Source organism: Schistocerca piceifrons, chromosome 5 (genome assembly GCF_021461385.2).
Source record: "Schistocerca piceifrons isolate TAMUIC-IGC-003096 chromosome 5, iqSchPice1.1, whole genome shotgun sequence".
NCBI lineage: Eukaryota > Metazoa > Arthropoda > Insecta > Orthoptera > Acrididae > Schistocerca > Schistocerca piceifrons.
In genome coordinates, this window is record NC_060142.1 from 507,651,040 (window position 1) to 507,668,493 (window position 17,454).

Sequence of the window (17,454 nt, forward strand, 5' to 3'; positions counted from 1 at the left end):
GTATGGAGGAACTTTGTCTAATCCTGATGATTTTTGTTTCTGAGGCTATCAATAAGCTACAGAATGTCATATGTGCTTATTGGGGGTAGTGTACTGCAGTTCTGTTTGTTTCTGAACTCAAATGTGCACTGTATATCCTGTTTCATAGAGACATCATTTTCAACAGTATCTATGAATCAATTATTAAAAATATTGCTGACTACAAGAAGGTCAGAGATATCATCATTATTCAAAGTTAATTCTACATTATTAATTGTAGTTTGTGTTTCATTGTTTCTGGTTTTAGTTACAATTGAATAGCAAGTCTTTGAAACATCGTACCTGTTGGCTGACTCTTTCTGATTTTAATCTCCTGGCTTCTTTGCGGTACTTGTATTTATACGGCTTTAGAGTTTGCTTTGTAACTGTGAATTAGTCTGTGTAAGCTATACATGTTTTCCATTTTTTCCTTTCAGATCTTTTGTTTTAAAATCTAATGGCACAGGTTTTAATTTTGAAGTTTGCTTTTTCTCGATACTCACTTTTTTTAATGGCACGGATCTATACAAGTGCTCAGTCATAATTTTTGTGAACATGTTCCATTTATTTGTGGCCCCAATGGTAATCATAATTGATTCCCATGATTCCTGGCTTAAACTATGTCTAAGTGTAACAATGTTGTTTGCAGATAATATTTGGCTATGCTCATACATTTTTCTTGGTTTGAATTTGCTATTACATTTTAATAACAGTGCTTGGCCTAAATGATCAGAGAGGTTACCATTTATGATGTCTATTGAGATGATGTGGTCATAATCTGTGATAACATGATCAATTGAATTACTGTGTGTGTTAGCTATTCTGGTGGGTACTAGTCCAAAAAGATCTTTAGCTGTATAAGCCATGTAACAGTTTCTAACTGTGGTGCATTAGTGCTGTTTAATCAGAATGGTACTGCTCTGCAAAATTATTTTCAGTGCAACAGTAGTAGTATCAGGCTACTGACAGGTTTCTACAGCAACTCGCTCTTGGATGGATCGATAGTCATAGTTGTAAATTTTTCCTCTGGGAAATTTAAAGTATTTTTGAGTAAAAATGCCTAAAATACAGATAGTTTTGATTAAATTTTGTTGTTTTGATGTTGCAAATAACGTGAAAGTAGTAGAGTGGCATGTGTTCCATTTAAATGGCTAAACTGGAATACTGTACCATCATAAAATTAGTGCTAAATCATTTAAAGTTTATAAGGAGTCTACATCTTAATTTAAAAAAATTTAGAAATGAGCAGCTGAATTCAAATGTGACTCTGCTTATCTTGTAGATGATTCCACATGAAGTAGTTGACAAAAATGAAACCTCAATTGAAAGCTTTGAGAAAGTGAACCATATGTAGCAATAGTTCGCTAAAGTCTTCTCGGTTTACAAACTATGTCAAGTCAGATAAAACATTCAATGATCTGCCGAAGGTCCTCGTGGAGCCCATTTCTCATTGATTCAATGAGTATGAAACAGGTACATGGTTGCCACAATGTTTGAGCGTGGGGCAAAAGCAAAAAAGTCTCAGTAATTTTTGACCATTATAACCCTCAAGCAGGCGTGCCATTTCTTGTACCACAAGTGAGCACATGGTGAACGTTGCGCAAATGTAAATAGTAGCTGTCTTTGTTACCGAGGTAAATATGTGTAAATAAAATCATAGTTTAACCTTAATATAACTTAACAATGATATAATAAACTTTCATTACATCACTCTATTGCCGCATTCAAGCATTATCTCACAAATATGACCCACTCAAAACATTAAACAGTGACAGTTGCATCAGATCCCAGCCAGCCACTTATTCAATCACTAATTATCTTGTAGACAACTGCCCATTATAGTATTGTGCTGCTAACTCGTAATCTGGGTCATTTTCTTGCATGGATCATAAATTTTTGCTACAAAGCTCGCTGTTTATTTTATATTACAGCTGACCACTTGGACATAAGGCAACTCAGGTTATCATTTTTTTAATTGAAGCAGTAATGATGGAATATGTGTGGGCTCACAATTGAAAAATGACAGTGGAACAGTACAAGACAATGTTATTTGTGCTTGGCACACTTTATACGTAGGCACGCCCACTCGAGGGTTAAAATTAAGACAAATGAAAAATTTGTTGCTATCATATGCAGGAGAGTTGGTTCACTGTTTCACACTAGAAATAAGACACCAGTTAAATTAGTGCACAAAAAAGCAAACACTATTTAGTCTGTGATTTTAGGTTTTCCCAGTGTAGGAAAATATTGAATATTTCTCGGTTATTCAACTTGGTGGCATCATCCAGAAGGTACGATGTTTTGGCAAGTAGATTCCTTGCCATCCTCAGATGTTCCTGATGGCTGATTAATTTCCTCTTAGAGCTGCCCATTGGTTGCCTCTGGGCATGGACTTGAGAGGCGATGGAGAAATACAATGTCAGGGGATGATTCAGGGTCCTCAGTAGTGTTGCAGTCGACATTGGATGTAGATCTTAGCTAGTGTGGCAACAACGCATCCTCAGGTTTTTCAGTTGTTATGATTGGAGCAGATTTCCATGTTGATTACTGCTGTGCTTTGATCATGCTCAAGTCTGGGTACCAGGCCTTGTTTAATTGAAAGTCACTGTCTTTATTTATTAGTCTGTCATGCGGTCTCTACAGCATATTTTAGAGTACAATCTTAGGAGGAGTTGGATTGTCGCAACAAGTTGATGCCATGTTAATTCATGGTATGTTCATGGGAGTTACAGTGCTCTTCCACAGTGGAATTTGTTTTCTGTTCATTGTCTGTGTGGTATTCTTGCTCATTGCATTACTCCTGTATCATCCAGATGGCCTGGCCTACATACATTTTCCTGCACCGGCAAGGGGTGCAGTAACTTCCAGTTTCAGAAGTCTTAGATCATCTTGACTGATCCCAGTAAGTGTTTCATCTTGGCTGGTGAGCGGAACATGCACTTGACATTATGTTTCCAGTGCACTTTTCTGATTTTTGCTCCTGTGTTCCCAACATATTGAAGTGTTACCTCTGTTCTGCCTCTGCCAATATGTAGTTAGATTAGGAGCCAGGATTGAACTGGTACAGAAACCATGGTATGATCACCGCAATCACCTTTTAATTTGCCATGCTTATTCTTGTTGTTGACTTAGTCTCGGTAGACTGAAATCTTAAGTCCAAACTATCCCTTGAATCCAAAAAATAAGAACTATAGCATCTTCATGCTACATTATATTTTAACTGAATAAGGCAGTAGGAAAATCTTCTTTTAAAACATTTTTGTCGATAAACATTAACATCCATTACATTAATAGAACAGTCTTTCCACTTTATGGGATAGAGACAAAAATGATATTTTCGCTATCCTTGTGACGTCATCCTGCTGCTCTGGACCCTCCAGGAAATCCTCCTAGAGGAAATCTCCTGTTTTCCCCACCTATGTGTGTAAATTTTCATGACTGCCACTCTCCATGCTCACCAGACTGCCCAGCAGCAGAAAGAATTATTGTGCTAATTACCACAAAACTTCGCAGATTTCAGATCTTGTAATACGTATTTTGATTATGAAGTTAAAAGTACAGAATACCTTGTTCAGTGCAGCAAGATTATACATGATTGTCAGTTTCGAGTAAGCAGCTATTATTGGGACATCTACAGAAAATGTTTAAAAATCTGTTGTTTTTGTGCTCAAATTATTATGGTAAACTTAGTGTTTCCTGGCATTCAGATTCAAAGTTGTTTACAGAAGAATTTTGTACTGGCACACATCAACAGGGATGGTTGAACATTTTGGATTTTGCTATGTTTATTTCATAATATACACACAAAAAAAGTATTGCTGCACCCAGTGAAGCTCAGTAGCAGGCAGTCGACTATTTCAGGTTCATTAAATGTGATTGAAAATTAAAGCAACTCTTTGAATATTCTACAACTCAAGAATACACCTCTGTGCCTTACTTACACAGTGTACTTCATATAAATTGACAATGTCTGCCTCTGCTTAAGGTCCATTTCCTGTAGTCTAAGCAACTAAAGTGCATGAAATTACTACACAGCTTTCATATAACACATTCAACAAAGTGAGGCAAAGAAGTTCTTACTGGGATTCACAAAGAAAATGCCAATGGATTAGAGTGATATGACAGATGACGAGTATCTCTCTTTCTCCTTTTAACAACATAATAAGACTTTTAGACATACAAGAGCAATCACTGTGTTTCTTTTTGTATCGGCATTGACCAACTTCAGAGTGACAGACATAATTGTCACTATGTGCTCCAGAAAACCACTTAGCAACCAGGTAGCAAGATTACCAATAACCACACAGTAGTAGGCACAGTAAGTAGCAAGTACATCTGCAGCAGTCATAGGATTAACCTCATCAGCATATTAACATCAACATTAGCATTTTAATAGCCATGTCAATGTCATCAGCAGCAGCACTATTTAAACGTCCAGTACTGGAGAAAGGCATCTCACAGATTTCTCCTACATTGGTCTTCTGCTCATCTTCTGTTAGGGCATAGCCTCCACCTTTTAATATACCTTGGAATCATAATTATATCTTCTACTTCAGTCTGTTCCCTGAGCCCCCCCCCCCCCCCTCCCTCGGGGTCACATATTCCACTCTTTCTTAGTGATTTACAAAATACATCTCTTCATTTCTCTTCAAGAAACCCTCATATCTTCAGTTTTCTTGAATGGTTTTCATCGCAAGTCAGACTGGATAATATATACCAATTGAACACTTGGCTTTTGCAGCCATGTTATTTCCACTTACCTTATGGTTCTTAATACTCTTTTTGAAGCTGGTTTCAGCCTTTCCTCCTCCATTTTTTCCCCGTTCCAGATGAACATACTAATGGTCAATTTGGCTTCCCGTCTTGTTTCTTTTAAAGGTAGCTTATTGGTTTCATAATCTCAGGATGGTGGGATCAGTGACTCAGTAGTTTGGTTCGTGAAACCAATAACTCCATTATAGTTGTACAACTTCTGGATCATTTGGTTCAAAAGTCTGAGGAAGATAGGGCATACAATCTCCAATTGGATCATGCCTAGTAAAGAACAACAATGTTCAAAAAACAGAATTAGGTTGAGGATAGCTTTATGCTCATTAGTTCAACTTCAGTTCGGTGACGGAACTGTATTTTTTGTTCTATACTGTCCATTGTGTTCTATCATGGGCATTTGCATGCACATCCGAAAATCCCCCCTGTGGGTCCGGGGATTAGAATAGGCCCGCGGTATTCCTGCCTGTCGTAAGAGGCGACTAAAAGGAGTCCATCCCCCTCACGGGGGTAGTTCGCGCCTGCGTCCGCAGACGGACGGTTCCACGACCTATCATCGTGGTCCTTTTGGTTTTTTCACTTCTCGTTTCTTCCTTCCTTTTGTTGGTTCCTTTCTTTGCTCTTCTCCACCTCACTGTCTTCCTTACTCTTTCCCTTGCCTTCTCCTTGCCTTCTCATTGCCTTTTTCTCCTTGCCTTCTCATTGCCTTCTTCTCCTTGCCTTCTCATTGCCTTCTTCCCCTTGCTTTCTCATTGCCTTCTTCTCCTTGCCTTCTCTGGTCTCCGCCTCGGCGTTTGAGACAGTCTGTCCTCTTTCTCCCTCTCTCTCTTCTTTTTCCTCTTCTTCCTTCCTCCCTGTGCGTGCCTGAAGGCCGACCCACGCGTTCGCACGCGTAGCCGGTGACGGGGTAACGCGTAAGTCCCCGCCCTGGGTAGACATGTAAGGCACGCGCGTACCCCCTGGTAAAGGCCAGGCCCGGGGAGGGGTGATTGCCTGAGCTGATACCTTCTGACCATGCCGATTGGTCCCTCCGTCTGTTTCTCGGGAGGTGTGACCTGAGGTGTAAACATTCACCTAAGGCGGGAGTGCCCTCTGAGAGGGTCCCCACAAGGAAGGAGCGCGCCATCGGAGACGCTGGCAATCGTGGGGGATTCCTCCGCAATGGATTCTACTCCATGTCTTTCGACTTCGAGCCAAAAACGGAAACGTGACCAGCCAATAGTGACAAAAGTACTACCGCCTGCCCCACAGTTCCTCGTAGTTTCTCGAACTGAGGACGGAAAGGATTTTTCCTCTGTCAACCCTTTCGTTATTCAGAAGGGCGTAGATGCCATAGCCGGATCTGTCAAATCCTGTACCAGGTTGCGTAACGGCACCTTATTACTAGAAACTGAGAATGCCTTTCAGGCACAAAAACTGCTTCGGGCCACCCTCCTGTACACGTTCCCTGTCCGGGTGGAGGCCCACCGAACTTTGAATTCGTCTCGTGGTGTGGTCTATACTGGCTCCCTCGACGGATTGACTGACGAGGAGCTTCAATCATTCCTCGCTGAGCAGGGCGTGACGGCTGTCCATAGGGTCATGAAAAAGGTCAACAATGACCTTGTACCGACCCGGACAATTTTCTTGACCTTCGATAGTGTTAAGCTGCCATCGCGCATCAAGGCGGGCTACGAGGTTATTTCTGTTCGCCCCTATATCCCGACACCTACGCGCTGCTACCAGTGTCAGCGTTTCAATCACACTCGACAGTCTTGTTCCAATGCGGCTAAATGTGTCACCTGTGGCAGGGATGCCCATGAGGGTGACTGTCCACCTCCGTCTCCTCGTTGTGTGAACTGTCAGGGTGACCATGCCGCATCCTCCCGCGACTGTCCTGTCTATAAGGAAGAACGCTGTATCCAGGAAATTCGGGTCAAAGAGAAAGTGTCCACCTCGGCTGCTCGCAAGCTATTGGCTAGTAGGAAGCCCACGCTGCTCCCAGCGGGGAAATACAGTACTGTCCTCGCCTCTCCTCAGACTACCCGGGAGGTAGCAACCCAGACATGCGATCTGACCTTCAGCACCACGGTCGTCCGTTCGGCCAGTGCTAAGATCGCGCGGTCGACGTCTCCTCTTCCTCCCATCACCCCACAGACACGAGCACCTTCCTCAGCTTCTGCTAAGACGAAGACACCGAAGTCAGATGCACGGGCCTTCAAGAAGGAACCATCCCGTGCAGACTTCCTCCGTACCTCGACCTCCCAGCCTTCGGCCGGTACTTCCACTACACGTCCTTCCAAAAAGGCGCATAGGAAGCACAGTTCTCCTTCCCCGCCACGGCGCATTTCTTCTCTTGCGCCACCCAGCGGCTGCCGCCCCAGGCCGTCATCCGTTTCGCCTGGCCGCACCGCTGGTCGCCGTACATCTGGCCGTTCACTGGCGGAGGAAGCTCCCCCTCCCGGCCATCCTCCCGAGATGGCCGATGACCCTATAGACCCAATGGACGATGACTGTCCGCCTACTGATAGCGGCGGCAGTGCTCGCTCGAAGCCAGGCCCTAAGCGGCCTTCGAGGTGACCACTTCTCTCATCTTTCCTTTCTTACGATGGCACTTATTCACTGGAATATTCGCAGCATTCGCTCCAACCGAGAGGACTTGAAGTTGCTGCTCCGCTTGCACCGTCCGCTTGTCGTAGCCCTCCAGGAAACGAAGCTACGCCCATGCGATCAAATTGCCTTGGCACACTACACCTCTGTGCGTTTTGACCTACCCCCTGTGGTAGGTATCCCAGCTCATGGAGGGGTTATGTTGCTGGTCCGGGATGATATTTACTACGATCCCATCACGTTGCACACCGGCCTGCAGGCAGTTGCCATCCGCATTACTCTCCCCACTTTTACGTTTTCCTTTTGTACCGTTTACACTCCATCGTCATCTGCCGTTACCAGGGCAGACGTGATGCAACTTATTGCTCAGCTACCTGCACCATTTTTGTTAACTGGAGACTTCAATGCCCACCATCCCCTTTGGGGCTCTCCAGCATCCTGCCCGAGGGGCTCCTTGTTAGCAGACCTTTTCAACCAGCTCGATCTTGTCTGCCTCAATACTGGCGCCCCTACTTTTCTTTCGGACACATCTCACACCTATTCCCATTTAGACCTCTCTATATGTACTCCCCAACTTGCACGCCGGTTTGAGTGGTATGCACTTTCTGATACATATTCGAGCGACCACTTCCCGTGTGTTATCCATCTCCTGCAGCATACCCCCTCTCCGTGCTTCTCTAATTGGACCATCTCCAAGGCAGACTGGGGGCTCTTCTCTTCTAGGGCGACCTTTCAGGATCAAACCTTTACAAGCTGCGATCGTCAGGTCGCACACCTCACGGAAGTCATTCTCGCTGCTGCTGAATATTCCATCCCTCACCCTCCTTCTTCTCCACGTCGCGTACCGGTCCCCTGGTGGACCGCAGCATGTAGAGACGCTTTACGTGCTCGTCGACGTGCTTTACGCACTTTTAAACGCCACCCTACAGTGGCGAATTGTATCAATTATAAACGATTACGTGCTCAGTGTCGTAGTATTATCAAAGAAAGCAAGAAAGCCAGCTGGGCTGCTTTCACAAGCACCTTCAACAGTTTTACTCCTTCTTCTGTTGTCTGTTATCTGGCACTAAGGTCCACTCACCAGTTTCTGGCTTGAAGGTCGCGAATGACGTCCTTGTGGCCCCTGAGGCTGTCTCCAATGCCTTTGGCCGCTTTTTCGCAGAGGTTTCGAGCTCTGCTCATTACCACCCTGCCTTCCTCCCCCGCAAACAGGCAGAGGAGGCTAGGCCACCTAACTTCCGCTCCTCGAATTGTGAAAGTTATAATGCCCCATTCACCATGCGGGAACTCGAAAACGCACTTGGCCGATCACGGTCCTCTGCTCCAGGGCCAGATTCTATTCATATTCAGATGCTGAAGAACCTTTCTCCTGCGGGTAAAGGTTTTCTTCTTCGTACATACAATCGCATCTGGATTGAGGGACATGTTCCCGCATGCTGGCGCGAGTCTATTGTTGTCCCGATTCCTAAGCCGGGGAAGGACAAGCACTTGCCTTCCAGTTATCGACCTATCTCGCTTACCAGCTGTGTCTGTAAAGTGATGGAGCGAATGGTTAACTCTCGATTGGTTTGGGTGCTCGAGTCTCGACGCCTACTTACCAATGTACAATGTGGATTTCGTAGGCGCCGCTCTGTTGTTGACCATCTGGTTACCTTGTCGACCTTCATTATGAATAACTTCTTGCGGAAGCGCCCGACCGCGGCTGTGTTCTTTGATTTGGAGAAGGCTTACGACACCTGTTGGAAGGCGGGCATCCTCCGCACCATGCATACATGGGGCCTTCGCGGTCGCCTCCCTCTTTTTATTCGTTCCTTTTTAATGGATCGACAGTTCAGGGTACGTGTGGGTTCTGTCCTGTCCGACACCTTTCGCCAGGAGAATGGGGCGCCACAGGGCTCAGTTTTGAGCGTCGCTCTCTTCGCCATCGCGATCAATCCAATAATGGATTGCCTCCCAGCTGATGTATCAGGCTCCCTTTTCGTGGACGATTTTACCATCTATTGCAGCGCGCAGTGTACACGTGTCCTGGAGCGCTGTCTTCAGCGTTCTCTTGACCGTCTTTACTCCTGGAGTGTCGCCAATGGCTTCCGTTTTTCTGCCGAGAAGACGGTCTGTATTAACTTCTGGCGATACAAAGAGTTTCTCCCACCGTCCTTAAGACTCGGTCCCGTTGCTCTCCCAATCGTGGAGACAACCAAATTTTTAGGCCTTACATTTGACAGGAAACTTAGCTGGTCTCCACATGTGTCATATTTGGCCGCCCGTTGTACCCGTTCTTTAAATGTCCTCCGTGTTCTCAGTGGTCTGTCGTGGGGAGCGGATCGAACCGTCCTACTTCGTCTATATCGGTCGATCGTCCGCTCCAAGCTGGATTATGGGAGCTTCGTATACTCCTCTGCACGGCCATCCATCTTACGCCGCCTCAACTCCATACAACATCGGGGTTTACGACTTGCGATCGGAGCATTTTATACCAGTCCCGTAGAGAGTCTTCATGCTGACGCTGGCGAATTGCCACTCACCTACCGGCGCGATATACTGCTTTGTCGGTATGCCTGTCGGCTACTGTCAATGCCCGACCATCCGTCTTATCGTTCCTTTTTTGATGACTCTCTTGACCGTCAATACGGGTTGTATGTCTCTGCCCTGCTACCCCCTGGCGTTCGCTTTCGTCGCCTCCTTCAACACCTTACTTTTTCCCTCCCTGCAACCTTTCGAGTGGGCGAGAGCCGCACGCCACCTTGGCTCCAGGCTCAGGTCCGCGTTCACCTTGACCTCAGCTCGCTCCCAAAAGAGGTCACCCCCGGTTCGGTCTACCACTCCCGTTTTTTGGAACTTCGTTCGAAGTTCATCGACATGACTTTCATTTATACAGATGGCTCTAAGACCAATGACGGGGTCGGGTGTTCCTTTATTGTCGAGGCACAAAGTTTCAAATACCGGCTCCATGGCCATTGTTCGGTCTTCACAGCTGAGCTCTTTGCTCTCTACCAGGCTGTTCTTTACATCTGCCGCCACCGACATTCTGCTTATGTCATCTGCTCAGATTCCCTGAGCGCCATCCAGAGCCTCAGTGATCCGTACCCGGTTCACCCTTTCGTACACCGGATCCAACGCTCTCTTCAGCAGCTGGTGGACGTCGGTTCTCCAGTTAGCTTTATGTGGGTTCCGGGCCATGTCGGTATCCCTGGGAACGAAGCTGCAGATGCCGCGGCCAAGGCTGCGGTCCTCCAGCCTCGAACAGCTTCTTGTTGCGTCCCTTCGTCCGATTTTAGTAGGGTGATTTGTCGGCGCATCTTATCTCTGTGGCATGCCGATTGGGCTGCACTTACCGACAACAAGCTTCGGGCCTTAAAACCTCTTCCCGTGGCTTGGACGTCCTCCTCACGCCCTTCTCGGCGGGAGGAGGTCGTTTTAGCCCGGTTAAGAATTGGACACTGCCGGTTCAGCCATCGCCATCTGCTGACGGCTGCGCCGGCGCCGTTCTGCCCATGTGGGCACTTGCTGACGGTTAGACACATTTTAATGTCCTGTCCAGATCTTAACACACTGCGCCTCGATCTTAACCTGCCAAATACTTTCGATGCCATTTTAGCGGATGACCCACGAGCAGCTGCTCGTGTTCTTCGTTTTATCAATTTGACACACCTCGCTAAGGACATTTGATGATGCTGTTTTTTAATCCTATGCCTGTCAGTCTGTCTTTTATCGTGTTTTCCCTTTTAGTTGTTGTGGTCAACTTGTGCCTCGCGGTGCATTCTTAGAGTAGTCAGGGCGCTAATGACCATTGAAGTTGTGCGCCCTAAAACCACAAAAAAAAAAAAAAAAAAAATCCGAAAATTCTCCCTTTTTATTTCACTAGTATGTTCGTAACCACATGTTTTGTGCCTGCCTGTTATAAAATACTGCTACGTGATCTTCTCCCATCATAGGCTTGTGTTGTCTGTTATTTGAAGTTCCAAAACTGAGATGTTATGTTACTAAGGAAGTATTTGTCACGGCATATTCTATGGCTCCTTAGGTAGTGAACCATTATTCCATATGTGGCAGTGGAGAAGCTGTTTGCTACAGACATGTTCTTGTGCTCTAACATACAAAAATGGTGGAGCTCACAAGCAACCTCGCAGATATATACATACAGAAATGTTTTGAGGAATGGAAGGAATGAATGCATTGCATATGGTCTCATATGTATCCTTAAGAATGCAAGGACAAATCCATGATAAACTGTTCATCCATTACCACTTTTACTGATGAAGCAAGTTGCAAGTTCTCACAGAGTAAGGACCAAAGCATATGCATCAGTAATGATGTCAAGGTCATGTCTATTTCATTAAACCATGTCAATCTGTTTAGGTTTCTTATGACTGCACTCATATGGCCAGGTTAGTACCCACCAGACGTAACAAATGCTTTAATGAACTATTATGGTTTGTGTGATTAAAAACAGTATTTGCTAGGTTACAGCAGATGATGATAGTTGTTACTGAAACTCACTACTGAGGATACCCCCTAAGGTTAGCCAAAATTAGCATTCAGTAGATTGGACCAACAACTTCCATTTATTTGAAATCATCTTCAATTTTGTCCTCACTTCTAAATAATTGGAGATGAAAACATTAAGTATTTTCACTCATTCTTCCCATTAAAAACCACATAGTAGTATTTATGTATTTAGTATAATTAGAAAAACTCATTTTTTATTCCTTCTGTTTTGATATTTCCTTTGTTTAACTGCATTATTTTCTAATCTTGTCCAAAATACCATTTTAGTATTTGTCTGTCAAGCTCTGAAAATCATAGCCGCCTGTAGCAGCAGCCGTGTTCACAGAATCAGTACAAGAACTTGCTTATACTTTAAACTGTTTAACCAGTACTACCAGTTCCTCAGCGTTACTTATTTTTGTTGTGTACCAGGTTATAGATTACTACATACTAAAATGGCTGCAATGAAAACATTGAATGCAGTCCTTTAGAACTGTACCTCAGTTTGCAAATATTTTTATTTTGTTTATTTATTTATTATTTTTTTAGGTGGTTGTAGGTGTGAAGAGTTAGAAAAAGAAAACAAACAGTTAATACAAGAAGCAGTAGCTCGGAGGTGTAAGATTGCCCAGTTGCAAGAGGAAGTGGCAAATCAAACCAAAGTTATTGAACTCAATAATTCAGAACTTAAGGAAGCCCAGCATAAGGTACTGTGCTCCTCCAAGTCACATTACTCTAAAAGTGTTCTTAAGCTGCAAATTAATCCAAAGGAGTGGAGACTTAACTTAGAGCACTTGCCCGCGAAAGGCAAAGGTGCCGAGTTCGAGTCTCGGTCGGGCACACAGTTTTAATCTGCCAGGAAGTTTAATATCAGTGCACACTCTGCTGCAGAGTGTAAATCTCATTCTGTGAAACCTGATTACTCAGTTAGGGCAGTTCTCGGGATGAGTCATGATTTCCAGTATTTCATGCAGAGTGAGTTTCATTCATTGCAACTGGAGTGCATTATTGACACTTGTATTGTGTGATTGTGTCTAGTTTGCAGACTGTGCAAAGATGGAGCTTCCAGCTTCTGTGGTATACTTAAAGTCCGGTGCACACTGATCTACCTTCTTTTATGCGGTATGGGCAAAGTCTTTGAAAATAATCTTCTAGGCTTCTCTTTCGCTCATTGGAGTATGCTTGTCCTCATGAGTAAATGAATTACTGATTACTGGGTCTATAGTCACTGAGTATCTTTTTCTTCAAGATATTACTTATTTTGGTAGACTTTCTACCAACAAAGTATAATATGCATCTTTAGCTGTTATTGCCTGGGGCACTGTTGATGGATACACCAGTGTTTTAGCTTAATTTTTAGCTTTTTCTGAATTTTTGATAAGAGCAGATTGGTGTATTTTGTGTAAGGTTATTGTTTTCATGGTGTGTAGTTACTGTTCAGAATCATTAGTGGACACTGGGACTGACAGCAAAAAGTGGTGCTACCAGTGGAGGTGATGTGGAGAAAATGATGATGATGATGATGACGATGAATCCAGGTGGATTAGCAGTGGGCAGACTTAATTTACTCACCACTCGTTATGTTGTCAAAACTAACAAAGAACCTGACCAGCTACCCAGTTCATGTTTGTTAAGTTACGCCCACTATAAATGGATTTACTTGTAATTTGTTTTATTATTGTCAAATTTTGTTTAGTATTAGCAGTTACTTTCTCTGGTGGTTGTGAGTCACTAACTATGTTTGTTGTAGCTGTGTGTACAATTACATATTTGTCATGAACTAATAACACAAAATATAGGTCATACATGCAAAAATAACAATGGCGAAACTATCAAAAAAGTACATTTCTTCTTTGCAGAGGACATTTACAAATATAGTTCCAAAAGTACAAGCTGTACAACTTGGCTTCCGTCGTTTTTTCCCCAACATTTGAGGCTTTAATGAAACAAATTGGTTACACATGTATCATTCAAAGTATTTTCCATTGCTGGCCACTACTTTCTCCCATCTTTCGGGCAGTGTACGAATTCCACATTGAAAAAATTGTTCATCTTTTGAAGCAATCTACGAATCGATCCAATTTGGACTTCTTCATGAGATCGGAAGTGTCAGTCAGCCAGGCCATGCTCCATTGATCTAAACAGGTGGTAGTCAGAGGGAGCAATGACTGGAGAATATGGCGGGTGGAGTAGGACGTCCCATTTTAATATGTCCAAGTTCGTTTTGACCTCTCTTGCAATGTGGGGTCATGCATTGTCGTGCTGCAAAATCACTTTATCGTGTCTCTTGCTGTATTGCGGCCATTTGTCTTTTAATGCTCAGTTAAAATGCATTAATTGCATCCGATAATGAGCACCTGTGATTGTTTCACTTGGTTTTAACACCTCATAGTACATGATGCCGAGCTGGTCCCAGCAAATGCAGAGCATGATCCTGGAGCCGTGAATATTTGCTTTGGCCGTCGATGTGTAAGCATAGCTGGGATGCCCACATGATTTTTTTTGCATTTCAGGTTATTGAAATGAACCCATTTTTCGTCCTCTACCACAGTGCGATGCAGAAATCCCTTCTGTTTTTTCCTCTCAAGCAACTGTTCACAAACATCACAAATGTGGTTCAACGTCTCTTTGTTTCAGCTCACCCGGGACCCAAATCCCTTCTTTCTGAAATGTGCTCAGAGCCTTGAGACATTTTGAAATGGCTTGCTGTGTCACTCCCACTAATCGTGCCATTTCTTCTACAGTTTGACGCGAGTCTTCACTCAGCAATATCTGCAATTCTGCATCTTCGAAAACATTCTCTCTTACACCACTACGCTGGTCTATGAAGTTAAAATCACTGTTCTTGAAGTATTGAAACCACTCACAACACGTTCTTTCACTAATAGCGTCCTTACCATATATACTTGAGAGCATTCAATGAGACTCAGCCGCTGTTTTTTCATATTGAAACAAAACAGTAACACCTCCTGCAAATGACGAGAATTAGGCTCATAAACTGACATTTTCAATCAAGAACAACTTTTTGGTGCAGACACAAATCGACTAATGTTTCAATGAGATTATGTTGACCGAGGTCCAAGCTTAGTGCCTGACTTCTGCGATCTGTTTCTTTCGACTGCTACTTACCTTTGTCGCTACCTATCGGCAAACAGCGGAAGCAAAATTTTACACCTTGTATATTAAACTTTATTTTTATTGTGTATCATGTCTTTCATTGCTACAGTTTAATGCAAAATCGTCACAATTCTGTAAACTCCCCCCTCATGTTCATTACATTTTGTTTGCAGATCCGTGTATATAAGATGGAGTTAAAACAAATGCAGCGAGCTGATCGGACGTACTCTCAAGTAAACCAAAGTAGAACCTGTTGTGACGCATCCAGTCAGACAGATGATGTTCGTATGTTCATTAATTATGGATGTGGTATAGTAACGGTGAGTGGTTACTGTCAGTTAAACTGCTAGATGTTTTTTGCAAATGGTATTGGTCTTATGTAATTGAAATTACCTTCTCCTAAAATGACACTCCGTGTCTTCTTCTTCTTCTTCTTCTTCTTCTTCTTCTTCTTCTTCTTCTTTTTTTTTTTTTTTTTTTTTTTTTTTTTTTTTTTTTTTTTTTTTTTTTTTTTTTTTTTTTTTAAATGCTATTTACGTAATAAGTAAGAATTTTAGATCACTAGAGATATACAGTGTGGGGGAAAGTAACTTCAGTGTATGATACAATGTTTAGACAAATCTCTCCCTTACTGTGACCTGTGTGCCTGGCTAAGGGCAGCTGGCTTCTGACTTCTAGTAACTCATCATCTGATGTAACTCTCATAGCGAACTTCGCTTCATAGCAAATAAACTCTGAGCCCTTAGGCTTACAGTTTACTTCCAACTGCATTATGAAGCCAAAGTCTTCTTATAACTGAAGTTTATAAAATGAAAACTAGTGCCACTTAATGTTGGTTTGGCAGGTCACATATATTAACAAACTGTTATAGATTATTCTACACTATGAAATCATTATATGGAGTATTTTCATGGTGGCTCGAAACCAGGGACTTGTGAGATGCATGTACCTAACTGTCTCTCCTACATTATTTGTGTGCCATCACTTCTCCAACACTCGGGGACCTCTGAAACATTTTCCAAAATACCAGCAGTAGCTGTTCTAATGTAAAATCATCCTACAGTTAATTACTTGAGGTAATTGCTGACTGTAACTGTTTAGAGCCATACTTGTCTACTCTACTCTGACATAATATGTATAAGTGTTGCAATGTAATTTATGCATGCAAATTTGTACCCTCACAGCACAAATGTTTATCCATCATATGTTTAAGATTTTTACTTAAATTAGTGGTAAATTGTTCCAAACAATTACTTCGGCATGTTTTGTTGATTAGCGTGTCTCCCCCCTCTACTCTGCCCTCTCCTCTCACCTTTTTTTGGAAAGTTATGTCCAGTTTGTCTGTTAATAATAAGTCACCTTAATTAATGTTACACCTGCCTTTGATTGCTATTTGTCCGTAAAGTGTTAATGTGAGGATTTTTCATTCTCTGTTATATACATTACTACAGAAGATCAAAATAATCCTTAGAGATAGTAAATTGGGGTTGGAGAATAGTGTTGCCAACAAACATCATCATACCACACATTACTTAAGTTATGAGATATTGCCCTTCTTTTTATTCTTTGCTAGTGAAGATGTGACATTTGGAACTACCTGATGTGAAGTTAGTCCATGGCATCGTCATTAATTTTATTGTCCCCTTCCGTGAACATGACAATAAAGTATATCACAAAAGTTCATACTTGTGCAATCTCTTCATGGCCCCAGGTACTGGAACGGTTACTTCTCACCATCACAAGAGGTGGCACAGTGGAAACACGTCGGACACTCATTAGGGAGTATGGTGGTCAAAATCTCCATCCAGCCATCCAGATTTAGGTTTTCCATGGTTTCTCTAAATCTCTTTAGCCAAATGCTAGGATGGTTCCTTTTAAATGCACGTGGTCAATTTCCTTCCCCAGTGAGAGTTTGTGCTCCATCTATAATTATATTGTTCTTGATGGGATGTTAAACTCTAATCTTCCCTCCTTCTTCCTTCAGATTCTCTCCAAAACAGAAGACAACTGATGAGAACAAGTGCAGAAGTCGTTGTCAGGCTATAATAGATGTGCTGTGTACATCAATGTCACAAGTAAATGTCTGAGAGAAAATAATATTGCAGAATGTTTATTAACAAACAGTAAATAGGATGAAGTATTAAATAAACTTTACGGAGCCATTCCACAGCTACACACAAGCTTTGTTACGTTGTGTATTTATTGTTTGTAGCCAGACCATAGTTGTTACAATATGCTTCTTCCCAAAACAGAGGAACTGGAAGGAGGTCAAATTTGAACTGAGGCAATTTACCCAGGATGCCTGTGTTCTTAGATATCTGCAAATTGCTGCTGAAACAGCATGTTGCATCTCAGAAGAGGAGATGATGTCTTCTTAAGTGACACCTTAAAGTGCTGTGTTTGTGTTGGAGTTGCACATACAATAGCAAGCTAGAGGGAGAATTGTCTGTGTAGCTTTATCCTTATTTTTCAAGGCAG

At 42.9% G+C, this 17,454-nt stretch overlaps 1 protein-coding gene across 1 annotated transcript in view; it reads left to right on the top strand.

Annotated features, from left to right (window-relative positions):
- LOC124798146 (kinesin-like protein KIN-7M, chloroplastic) overlaps positions 1-17,454 on the top strand; it is a 278,641-nt gene that overhangs the window by 224,783 nt on the left and 36,404 nt on the right. Inside the window, exons 14-15 of the mRNA XM_047261426.1 lie at positions 12,409-12,566; positions 15,150-15,296. Coding sequence (XP_047117382.1) covers positions 12,409-12,566; positions 15,150-15,296 — 305 coding nt within the window. The remainder of the gene's footprint in view (positions 1-12,408; positions 12,567-15,149; positions 15,297-17,454) is intronic.